Consider the following 12,500-nt stretch of genomic DNA (forward strand, 5'->3'; position numbering starts at 1 on the left):
CTTTTTTATGAAACATGACCATGATTTAACTTTTCTTGAATGTTCATTCTTTATAGAAAATGTGATAACGTTCTCTAGCTCAGACGAGGCAGTAATCATCTTTTCCTTTTCCTTCTAAAACATAAATATTAGCAATGTATCCCAATGTAACCGTGAACATGTCTTGTCACCTTTGCTTTTTCATGAAACATGACCATGATTTAATTTTTCTTGAATTTTCATTCTTTATAAAAAAAAAAGTTGATAACGTTTTCTAGCTCAGACGACGCAATAATCATCTTTTCATTTTCCCACTGAAACATGAATGTTAGCTATTTATCCCAGTAACCGTCAACATGTCTTGTCACCTTTGCTTTTTCACATTGAAACATGACCATGATTTAACTTTTCTTGAATGTTCATTCTTTATAGAAAATGTGATAACGTTCTCTAGCTCAGGCGAGGCAGTAATCATCTTTTTCTTTTCCTTCTGAAACATAAAATATGTATCCCAATGTAACCGTCAACATGTCTCGCCACCTTTGCTTTTTTATGAAACATGACCATGATTTAACTTTTCTTGAATTTTCATTCTTTATAGAAAAGTTAATAACATTTTCTAGCTCAGACGACGCAATAATCATCTTTTCATTTTCCCACTGAAACATGAATGTAAGCTATGTATCCCAGTAACCGTCAACATGTCTTGTCACCTTTGCGTTTTGCGATTTAAACATAAGTGTCAACCGTCAGCATGTCTTTTCATTTTTTTTTTATTGAAATATAAGTGTTAGCTATGTATCCCAGTAACCGCCAACATGTCTTGTCACCTTGGCTTTTTCCGATTTAAACATAAGTGTCAACCGTCAACATGTCTTTTTATCTTTTCTTTTTTTCTATTGAAATACAAGTGTTAGCTATGTATCCCAGTAACCGTCAACATGTCTTGTCACCTTGCGTTTTCCAATTTAAATATAAGTGTCAACCGTCAACATGTCTTGTCACCTTTAAATATAAGTGTCAACCGTCAACATGTCTTGACTGATTGCCAGATCCTTGACCACTGTGACCCGGCTGGTTACTGCCGGCCCGAGTGTCCTGCGGCCATTCAGCAGGTACAGGAGGAGAACTGGTGCATTAAACACGCCTTTGGTTTAATGGAGGACAGGTACCTGTATATGGAAGACGCCAAGTTTCTCAAATTCGTAGCTGCCATGAAATCCTGCGACCACAAGCTCGCCCCTTCTGGCAACATGACCACGCCCACAACACCTAGACCTCAGGGTAAGAGAAATAGTAGTGAATGTAAAATAAAGTCTGCTCATTTGCCTGAATGCAATCCTCTTGTTTGTACTGTTCTGTTTTGTTCGTTATTCATTATGGAGATACGTTCACTATTTGTATCATAAGTGTTTGTCTGTCTGTCTACTTAAAAATATTTGTAAATGTAACGTTTTGTTTTGTCAATAATTAAACGTTACAATAACTTATTATTCTTGTTTTGTGATTCATTAGTGAATGTAGTCTTAATATATCCCGCTATGGCCATAACCTTAAAATTAGTGCAGGTTAAAAAGACGTAGGGCTCATCTTGCCTTATGGCCACGCCACCACTCCTCTACCGCAAGGTAATAAAAACAGCACATGCACCAGTTTTATTTTACCCTTCTATGAACATACACAGATGTGTGGTGGCTTGTTGTCAGACCTGCGTTTTAGTCGGTCCGAGGGGAGAATGTCGTCTTATGTTTCATCTTTATCGACAAAGGCCGAAAGCAATGCGTTGATAAGGCCTACAAAAAAAAAATAGGTGTGGTTACGGTAACCCGACCTACCCTATTTTTTGGGGCCGACCCTATAACTTTTTATTACATTTGTCAAAAAAATACACACAAAAAACAAGTAAACGAGTGCAGAAAACGCAATGAAAGCGAAAGCGCCCGAGTCGCACACTTATTTCCCTGTCAAGTAGGTTTAATTTGTACACATTAGAAAAAAAAGTTAAAAAAAAAAAGTGATTGCCTACCTTCCTACCCTATTGTTTTTGGCTATGTTACCGTAACCACACCTATTATTTTTTTTGGGCCTAATCGTCGTCTGTGTTTCAGGACCAGGTCAGCCACAGACAGATCCTGGGTCTATGTTCCTCAACCTCATCAAACAGCTGGACTCCCGGCCTTTGCTGCAGAACATCGTCATGAACGTCAACTACAACACCATCCAGTACCCTGGCAACGGAAGCCAGCCAAAGAATTAAATACGCTAGATCCAGTAGGCATAGATAATAGCAGTCACTACAAGAATTAAACACACTAGATCCAGAGGGCGAAAGGTAATATCAGCCAAACCAAGAATTGAATACGCTCGATCCTGCGTGCAAAGATAACAGCTCAGCCGGGCCAAGAATAAAACACACTCGATCCAGCGGGCAAAGATAACAGCAGCAAGACCAAGAATTAAACTCATTAGATCAAGCGAGCAAAGATAACAGCAGCCAGACAAAGAATTAAACACACTCGATCCAGCGGGCAAAGATAACAGCAGCCAGACCAAGAATTACACACACTCGATCCAGCGAGCAAAGATAACAGCAGTAAGGCAAAGAATAAAACACACTCGATCCAGCGAACAAAGATAACAGCAGCAAGGCAAAGAATTAAACACACTCTTAATAAATTCCGGAAATAACTCTGTTGGGTTTTTATGGGTTGTGGAAGAGTTGTCCTTCCTTGTTTTTTCTGGCTTTTCCATGGAAACACTGAAGCAATCTACACGGGACATTGTAGGCTTGCCTCAGTGTGAAACAAGGGAAAGCAGCCCGTCGACGACCCATGCAAACTTGAGTTTATTGAACTCAATTTTTTTTCAAACAAATATCCACATGGAACTTTTATCACGGCGTGTAGAGAGGGTAAACATTATGCCTGGGTGTTAGGATAAGGAGACTAGCATGGAGTTTCATCGCCACTTATTTGAAAATAAACATTGTAAATATTTCTAAAAAAGTTACTCGTCGACATCATATCATCGGCGTTGTCGTCGTCGACGTCGTCTTCGTTGTTTTCAACTTGCTTCCACGCTTGTGATGTTTGCCTGCTCAACAAATCAAGTTTTTGTTTTATACTTCGTCCACACCTCTGGGACTAAATATGCCATTTTGTTTTTACCTGTTAGTTCTTACAGTTTTCCTCGAGGACAGCAGAGAATGAATATCATTCTTTGCGTCTTTTTCGTGTTTTAAATATTTTTAAACACTTTTTTGGATAGATTTTCTCTCCCTTTCTCTCTCTCCCTCTCTCTCTCACACACACTCTCTCTCTCCCTCTCACACACTCTCTCTCTCACACACACACACTCTCTCTCTCACTCTCTCGTTAAATTCTAGAAATTACAATTTGATCATCAACATTGCAAAGTATTTGTAAATGTCTTTTAATTTGTGATAATGTCTCCTCTCGAAGTACACAATTCCGGATGTATTTAACATTTAATGCGTTAACACCCCCCCCCCCCCGCCCCCCTCCCCCCATTTTATTTGATTATATGTAGTAACATAATGTTTGTTTTTTAAAAGAACCCTTAAGACATTTCCAATAAACATTTTCACGTTCTCTGTTTCTTAGTTTTTTCTTTGTGCTGTTTCTTTCGTGCTTGAGATTTTTCAGTAATTTTTAATACGAGTATAACCAATGAATCTGAAGCAAAAGTGAAAAGTGTACAGATCACCCTTCTATTGTTCATTTTGTCTAAATGAAGGTGCGTGCGCGCGCGCGCGTGTATGTATGTGTGCATGTGTGTGTGTATGTGTTTTGCTGCGTTTGGGGTGTGTATGTGCATGTGTGTGTGTGCGCGCGCGTGTGTGTGTGTGTGTGTGTGCGCGCGCGTGTGTGTGTGTGTGTGTGTGTGTGTTCAGCTGCGTTTGGTGTGTGTGTGTGTGTGCAATTTCAAACGATGGTTGGTCGGTCGATGTGTTGCTTTTACGTTGGTTGGTTGTTTCGTGAAAAGGTGAGGGAAATCAAGTGTCAGTTGCATCTTTCATACATTCTTATTCGTATTCGATCACACCATCGATTCACTAAACTAAGCTTATGCAATTTACTTTATCTTTCATATTCAGGCGGGCTATGAAAATGCCTGTATTTCTCTGAACCGGGCAGGCAACTAAAGCAGATTAACCAAGAATGTTTGGGTGCAAAGGCAATCATTTCGGTAAATGACCACATTTCGTCCTGTGTATTGTTTCAAATCGGTCAGACAAATGTTAATTGTATTAAAATAAAGGAGAATTAACAAATCAACCACTGACTCTCCCATCACAAACAGAAAAAGACCTGATTATTTTGCAGCAACATTTATTTCATCTGATCTATTTGGCCGAACGAGAAGATACAACATATTTTCGCTGAACAATTCACTTTTTTTTTTACAACGGGGAATAACAAACATATTTAATTTTTCAAAAGCAAGTATCTATCCAGAGCGATTGCAAAGCTTACAAGTTTGACCATAATATGTGAACAGGTGAAAACTGGTTCCCACTATAAGGAAACCGAATTATGAAAAATACTCAATTTCAGTTAGAGTTGAGGCCTCGATGACCTCACAGAGACAGCTGCCAGAAGCATATATGCAATTGCTCTAATGCCATGTCTTAGCGTGGCCGTCGTCGCTGTCCTTGACGACGTTGTTGTAGTTGACGTTCAAGACGATGTTCTGCAGCAAGGGGCGAGCGTCCAGCTGCTTGATGATGTCCAGCAGCATCGACCCTGGACCGGACATCGGCTTGCCTGGCTCTGACACAAACAACCCATTATTTCATAGATACAAGTAAATCTTTACAGGGGTGGACGAAGTTTGGGGTGGAGGGGGAGGGGGGAGGGGGTGCACTTGGTGCAACAACTGCAACGAGAGGAACGACAACGAAAACAACAACAGCAGGACAATAAAAACAACAACGAGAAAACAAGAACACCAACGACGATAATAAGGACAAGAGGAAAAACAACAACAAAATCAACACCACCACCAAAAACAACAACAACAACATCGCCACCACAAGCACCACCACAAGCACCACCAACAACAACACCACCATCACCACCACCAACAACGACGACCTCCATCAGGAAAAACAACGATATAATCCTCACCATCACTACCAACAACAACATCTCCACCAACAACAACAAAAACAACACAGATAATCACCAACAGAACAAAACACCCACCGTACGGTAAGGCACGGACGGTCTTGGGGTCGTGGTCGGAGTCATCTTCGTGTGGTTGGCGAGGCCGCACGACTCCAACAACAACAATAATAACAACCCAACCACCACCACCACTAAGGACAACAACAACAACAACAACAACAACAACAACAACAACAACAACAACAACAACAACACAGATCATCAACAACAGAACAAAACACCCACCGTGAGGAATGGACGGTCGAGGGGTCGTGGTCGTGGTCGTGGTCGGAGTCATGTCCGTTTGGTTGGCGAGGCCGCAGGTCTCCACGGCGGCAACAAACTTGAGGAGCTTGGCGTCATCCATTCTGAACAAGTTGGTGGCCAGGAGCTCCCAGTAACTGCCCAGGCACGGCCTCTCGCGCAGCATGTCCTGGATAGCCGCTGGGCACTCCGCGCGACACCCCCCGTAAGGGTTGCAGTGGTCAAGAATCTGCAAGCATTTACATTCACGCAAGGGTTCAAATATGTGACCCTCCACCACGAAATGAGTCGCATGTCACCTCGCGCGGTACTGCGCGAGGCTGAATATATGTCCAGGGAGTGTCTGGTAACAGTGTGAGGGTCACCTTAGTCAGAAGGCTTATAACTCAAACAGTTTTCGCTCTTTTCTAAAACGGGTTTCACCACTGGATAGAGCATAACACACTCTTGATAGGAAAATGTAAAAATATGAAAATCATGCAAAGGTGACATGCGACTCAATCCGTGGTGGAGGGTCACATATCTGGATTTAATTTTTGAGCGAATTCGACATCTCGAAGTCTACTCCTCGAAGCTGGCTACACTCCGCGAGACACCTTCCCTAAGGGTTGCAGTGGGCAAGAATCATGAAGAATCTGCAAGCATTCACATTCAGGCACTGGTTCTAATGTTTGGATTTCATTTTGCGCGAAGTTGACATCTCGAAGTCTACTGTACGAAGCTGGCTGCACGAAGCTCGGCACTGAATTTTCGAGAAAAGACTGCGAAGTATATAGTAAACTTTGGGCTCAATCAAGGACAGCCTTAACAGGGAGCGGAGGAGAGGGAAAGGGAGGGAGCGGAGGAGAGGGAAAGGCAGGGAGCGGAGGAGAGGGAAAGGCAGGGAGCGGAGGAGAGGGAAAGGGAGGGAGCGGAGGCGAGGGAAAGGCAGGGAGCGGAGGAGAGGTAAAGGGAGGGAGCGGAGGAGAGGGAAAGGCAGGGAGCGGAGGAGAGGGAAAGGCAGGGAGCGGAGGAGAGGGAAAGGCAGGGAGCGGAGGAGAGGGAAAGGCAGGGAGCGGAGGAGAGGGAAAGGCAGGGAGCGGAGGAGAGGGAAAGGGAGGGAGCGGAGGAGAGGTAAAGGGAGGGAGCGGAGGCGAGGGAAAGGCAGGGAGCGGAGGAGAGGGAAAGGCAGGGAGCGGAGGAGAGGGAAAGGCAGGGAGGGGAGGAGGAGGGAAAGGGAGGGAGCAGAGGAGAGGGAAAGGGAGGGAGCGGAGGAGAGGGAAAGGGAGGGAGCGGAGGAGAGGGAAAGGCAGGGAGGGGAGGAGGAGGGAAAGGGAGGGAGCGGAGGAGAGGGAAAGGCAGGGAGCGGAGGAGAGGGAAAGGGAGGGAGCGGAGGAGAGGGAAAGGCAGGGAGCGGAGGAGAGGGAAAGGGAGGGAGCGGAGGAGAGGGAAAGGCAGGGAGCGGAGGAGAGGGAAAGGGAGGGAGCGGAGGAGAGGGAAAGGCAGGGAGCGGAGGAGAGGGAAAGGGAGGGAGCGGAGGAGAGGGAAAGGCAGGGAGCGGAGGAGAGGGAAAGGGAGGGAGCGGAGGAGAGGGAAAGGCAGGGAGCGGAGGAGAGGGAAAGGCAGGGAGCGGAGGAGAGGGAAAGGCAGGGAGCGGAGGAGAGGGAAAGGGAGGGAGCGGAGGAGAGGGAAAGGGAGGGAGCGGAGGAGAGGGAAAGGCAGGGAGCGGAGGAGAGGGAAAGGGAGGGAGCGGAGGAGAGGGAAAGGCAGGGAGCGGAGGAGAGGGAAAGGGAGGGAGCGGAGGAGAGGGAAAGGGAGGGAGCGGAGGAGAGGGAAAGGCAGGGAGCGGAGGAGAGGGAAAGGGAGGGAGCGGAGGAGAGGGAAAGGCAGGGAGCGGAGGAGAGGGAAAGGGAGGGAGCGGAGGAGAGGGAAAGGCAGGGAGCGGAGGAGAGGGAAAGGGAGGGAGCGGAGGAGAGGGAAAGGCAGGGAGCGGAGGAGAGGGAAAGGCAGGGAGCGGAGGAGAGGGAAAGGGAGGGAGCGGAGGAGAGGGAAAGGCAGGGAGCGGAGGAGAGGGAAAGGGAGGGAGCGGAGGAGAGGGAAAGGGAGGGAGCGGAGGAGAGGGAAAGGCAGGGAGCGGAGGAGAGGGAAAGGGAGGGAGCGGAGGAGAGGGAAAGGCAGGGAGCGGAGGAGAGGGAAAGGGAGGGAGCGGAGGAGAGGGAAAGGCAGGGAGCGGAGGAGAGGGAAAGGGAGGGAGCGTAGGAGAGGGAAAGGGAGGGAGCGTAGGAGAGGGAAAGGGAGGGAGCGGAGGAGAGGGAAAGGGAGGGAGCGGAGGAGAGGGAAAGGGAGGGAGCGGAGGAGAGGGAAAGGGAGGGAGCGGAGGAGAGGGAAAGGCAGGGAGGGGAGGAGAGGGAAAGGGAGTGAGGGGAGGAGAGGGAAAGGGAGTGAGGGGAGGAGAGGGAAAGGCAGGGAGGAACGAATTTTTGCTGTACGATGTGCAGTTCAGGGAATACATGTATCTGACGAAAAAAACCTAGTCAACATTAATGATAAACCTGGTTGTAGGGGTTCCTCGAATATTTGGAAAGTCTTAAACCACACCCACTTTGGGCGCAAATAGCAATTTTGTGAAAATAATGTCGCCGCCGAACCACCGCGCGGCACGTCGCCGTCGCGTTGCGTCGGTCTCATAATTATGGAAACACGTGTTCTTTGTTTTCACTATTGTGATCGGTTTTGCCGCTGCTGCCATCGTCGCGTCGCTGCCGCGCCACCTTCGTGTCGCTACAAGTATATGGAAACATAACTTAAGACGTTGAGCCGAATTCGCGTTCACACGGCGTGACAGACTGTACATTTACGCAATAAAAACACAGAAATGGAAAGTCACCTTCTCTATCATGGCAGACGTATTTGGGTGGGAAGCGTTGAAGAGGGACCCATCGAAACAGTCATTTTCCATGACGTCACAGAAGTCTGTATCTTTCCACTGCACGCAGTTGTTGGTCGTGATGTTTTCAGCTGGGAAGTAGGTGACGATGGCAAAGCACATCTCATCGTAGGACCCGGCGCCGTACACTGTGGTCTTGGCTCTGGAGAGCGACTGGTAGGTACAGTAGGTCTGCAACTCGTCCCCTGGCTTTAGGATGAGGGGATTGTTGAACCTGACCACAAGAGTGTGAAACATGAAGAGGATAAAAGGGCGAGGGAGGGGGCAAGGAGAGGGGTGTGTTTAGAAATGATGTCATTTCTTTATTGCTAAATCTACCAATCATGTTGTTGGTGCGAAAGCAACGTCACCGTGATGAGGTGACTGGTCGCCATCTTGGAACTGCCAGACTCATGTTATCTATGTCAGAAGTGCTTAGAGAAATAAATAGCTGAACTCCCTACAGATTTTTGTAGTGTCGCATATGCGTTTGAGTGAACACACATACAGGGTGGAGGGGAGACGAGTGTCCATCAAGGTCGCATTGAACAAGTAGATCTATTTGAAAACACATTCAAAGAAGCATGACGTTTTACTTGCATATTGACATTCAGAAAGAATACACTTGAACGAGGGTAATTATGAGCCGATTTAGACACGAGGCACAGCGCGTCAAAATCTGCATTCAAACATTTTGGACAAGCATAATCACCTCCCTCCCTCAAACATTGTTCCAGATGGTTGAATGAAATGACAGAAATAATGTACCTCTCGCAACGAAGCACTGTTAATGTGAGACTCACCAGCATCTCATCGCTAACTACTTTACTAGGCACGGAAGCTGCTTAGATTTGCAATTAAAAAACTTCAGGAAACATGAAGACCAAAGATTTATAATATCATTCAAATAGTTCAAATTTGACGCACGAGTCGCTTGCAGCCGTGATAATGACCAGAAAGTGTATATACACGATATTACCTAAACTTTAAATAACAAAATAAAAAATGTGGCTACGTAAATTGATCTTGTTTCAGGGACCCTAACGACGACCATGACGAACGAAAAGAGTGACCATAAGAGTTTTATTCAATCGTGATATAAAATCAGAAAGTGTATATATGATACACGATCTAACTTAATCAAACTTGCAATAAAAAGCTTTTACGACTACGAATCGATCTTATTTCAATGACCATAACGACGATCATGACGAAGGAAAAGAGTGACCATAAGAACGTCCACCTACTCGTAGATCTTGGGCGAGTCATAACTGTAGGGGTTATCGTCCGTAATGGTCAGTGGCGCCATTCCGGGTCGGGTCAAGGTCAAGTTCTGACGAATGCCTGCACAGCAAAGTGTGGTAGTGGAATACAGTTCTTGTCGTGGGAATCAAAGTCTTCAACGCGAAATGTCTCCTGAGAAATTGTATACTATCGTACAAAGGGAGTGGTTTTCAGCTGATTTTAACTGCTGAGGCTATTTTAATTGTTTGTCTCTGTCTGTCTGTCTGTCTGTCTGTATGTATGTCTGTCTGTTTGTCTGTCTGGCTCTGTTTCTGTGTATCTGTCTGTATGTTAGTCTGTCTGTACAGATTATGTCCGTTGATACCGACAAAACAAGCCTGTAACTGTATCTACCATCTTTTTCAAAGAAGACACGTAGGCTTAAACATTGCGTTAGAAGCATTTGAAAAAATGATCATAAATCATTTCCTTGTGAGAGTGGGTTTGTTCTTTGTATTTAAGATAATTTAAGTTGTTGAGACATCCCAGTGCACTAAGGGATTTATAGAGCAAATCGAGAAAATTCATTATTGAACGAAGCGCATAGCGCTGAGTTCAATAATTATTTTCGAGATTTGCTCTATAAATCCCTTAGTGCACTGGGATTGTTTCAATAACGATATTGTCAGTACCGCCAGAGAAAAAAGAAGATTCAAAACGCACATTTTGCTACGCGCATTTGGATAGGCGTAACTGTGTGGTCAGGTTTGTGTCAGATCTACTTTTGTGTGGGCTGTCTCAAGTGTGTCGTGCTTTCGTCACACGCATTTTAGTTTCTGTTGTAGTGTTAAGCGTTAAGCGTTAAGCTGAACAGTGATGATCTTTCAGAGAGATCTCATTTGAACTCGGAGAAAGGACTGTGCTCTTCGTTATTTGCGATTCGAAACCTCCAGTCGAGCTTCGACTGTGCGGAGTGACTCCCCTTGAATCAGAATAATGTAGGAATAAAAATGTATGACAGTTTGGTATGATGACATGTAATTCACATATGCTGAAATATAATATTATACATCATATAATATTAATATGGCTGTTGCCATGACCATGAACCCCAAGAAAGGTTTAATGTTATGTAAATCAAAATACCAAAATCAAGCACAATCTGGTCTACGGCGCGGGAAGATTGAGGCCTTCGTAAGCGTTCAACGTTGGCCAATAATGATTTTAACAATGTTGTGTCGTTTTGTATTATGTTTTATTTTGTTGATCAATTGATAAATATGTCTTCCCAACATATTACAAATCAAACAGAAATAAAGTCTTAGAGAACTACAATAATTATTATTGCCGTCAAAACCTTGCAAGGCCTCAACCGTTCTCACGAGATCAGTTACACTTTTCTTTCTCTCTCTCTCTCTCTCTCTCGCTCTCTCTCTCTCTCTCTCTCTCTCTCTCTCTCTCTCTCTCTCTCTCTCTCTCTCTCTCTCTCTCTCTCTCTCTCTCTCTCTCTCTCTCTCTCTCTCTCTCTCTCTCTCTCTCTCTGTATGTATGTCTTTTTCTGTGTCTCCCTCTGAGTCTCTCCGCTTCTGTCTTTCTATGTCTGTCTCTCTCTATGTGTGTGTGTGTGTGTGTGTGTGTGTGTGTGTGTGTCTCTCTCTCTCTCGCTCTCGCTTTCTCTCGCTCTCGCTTTCTCTCTCAAGGACAGATTGTAAGAAAAGGCGTAGCCTTAAATCTTAATCCTTGTTAAATAAAGTTGAATTCAAAGTTCAATTCTCTCTCATCTGACTCTTGGCACACAGGTCAAAGCAAAGGTTAACTTGATTGCAAGTGTACCTAGCAGGAGGGGGGTGATTTCTTGAATTAGCTGAGGGCGGTAAACATGTGTCTCAAAGCAGAGGTTGGGCTATTTTTAGACCGTCAACACAGACAGTACAGCGTCGTCAATCCCCGCGTGAAGGAAATCGCTCACCTTCCACGTCCAAAACGTAGTGATATTGACACGCCAGATTAGTGCGGTAGCGTATTGTGCTAAGCAGGAAAGCGCGCTTTTCTGTATTCTTGTTAACTTCGCAATTTCCGGAAAACATCCACTTTCACTTTGAGACTGTTCTGTTTACATTCGACACTATCAAAACCACTTTGCAATACTGAAATAATTTTTTCTGTGTTTGAAAGCTACAGCCAATCGTTATTATATACCCTTAGCAGGGGCGGATCAGTTGCTTTGTAAGGGGGGGGGGGGGGAGGGGCACTTTGAATCGAAAGTGAATGTGATGGGCGCGAAGCGTCCGAATTTGCTAGGGGGGTCCGGGGGCATGGCCCCCCGGAAATTTTTTTTGCCCAAAGAAGCAAAATGGTGCCATCTGGTGCCCTTTAAACTTAGAAATGATCATAGAATCAGCATAGAAAAATCTTTTTTTTCTTCTTCTTCTTTTTTTTTTTCGGGCGGGGGGGGGGGGGGGGCACGTGCCCCCTGTGCCCCCCCCCTCGTCCGCCCCTGCTTAGGTACAGTTTTGTAGAGGTTACATGCCGAGTCTCAGTGATTATTAAAAATAATGGTCGAAGTTCGCGGATCATGAAAAATGCGAGCTTTAGCGAGCTTTTTCATGACCGCGAACTGAGACCATTATTTTTTATAATCACTGAGACGAGGTGTGTAACCTCTTTATTCCTCCTTTCTTCAGTTATTCAAAGAAAAGAGGAGTTTTTTTGCGAAAGTTTGATCGAATCCTATTCACTCAACCAGTCAACCTGCGCTAACAGTTTTAGCGCATCGGCATTAGCCAATCAACTGGTTCACATCAGTCATGTGACACCAGTATTTACTGACAATATCTGTTATAACGCACACGATCACTAAAATGTGGACATGGAATAATGCTGATAGTTTGCTTCAACGAAGCTTAGGCTACATGCTGTGTTTAAATCCTTTGACGGAT

The 12,500-nt window shown here is 45.2% G+C and overlaps 2 protein-coding genes across 2 annotated transcripts in view; one reads left to right on the plus strand and one right to left on the minus strand.

The window, feature by feature from the left end:
- Positions 1-3,706, plus strand: part of LOC138962406 (peptidyl-glycine alpha-amidating monooxygenase A-like) — a 16,826-nt gene extending 13,120 nt beyond the window's left edge. Inside the window, exons 10-11 of the mRNA XM_070334212.1 lie at positions 1,032-1,263; positions 2,088-3,706. Coding sequence (XP_070190313.1) covers positions 1,032-1,263; positions 2,088-2,236 — 381 coding nt within the window. The 3' untranslated portion in view covers positions 2,237-3,706. The remainder of the gene's footprint in view (positions 1-1,031; positions 1,264-2,087) is intronic.
- A 608-nt stretch (positions 3,707-4,314) lies between these two features.
- The window catches only part of LOC138966115 (peptidyl-glycine alpha-amidating monooxygenase B-like), an 18,093-nt gene continuing 9,907 nt past the window's right edge, over positions 4,315-12,500 (minus strand). Inside the window, exons 8-11 of the mRNA XM_070338247.1 lie at positions 9,585-9,681; positions 8,299-8,572; positions 5,415-5,661; positions 4,315-4,772 (exon numbers count right to left, since the gene is read on the minus strand). Coding sequence (XP_070194348.1) covers positions 4,618-4,772; positions 5,415-5,661; positions 8,299-8,572; positions 9,585-9,681 — 773 coding nt within the window. The 3' untranslated portion in view covers positions 4,315-4,617. The remainder of the gene's footprint in view (positions 4,773-5,414; positions 5,662-8,298; positions 8,573-9,584; positions 9,682-12,500) is intronic.

The sequence above is a fragment of the Littorina saxatilis genome, linkage group LG1 (assembly GCF_037325665.1).
Source record: "Littorina saxatilis isolate snail1 linkage group LG1, US_GU_Lsax_2.0, whole genome shotgun sequence".
Taxonomy (NCBI): Eukaryota; Metazoa; Mollusca; class Gastropoda; order Littorinimorpha; family Littorinidae; genus Littorina; species Littorina saxatilis.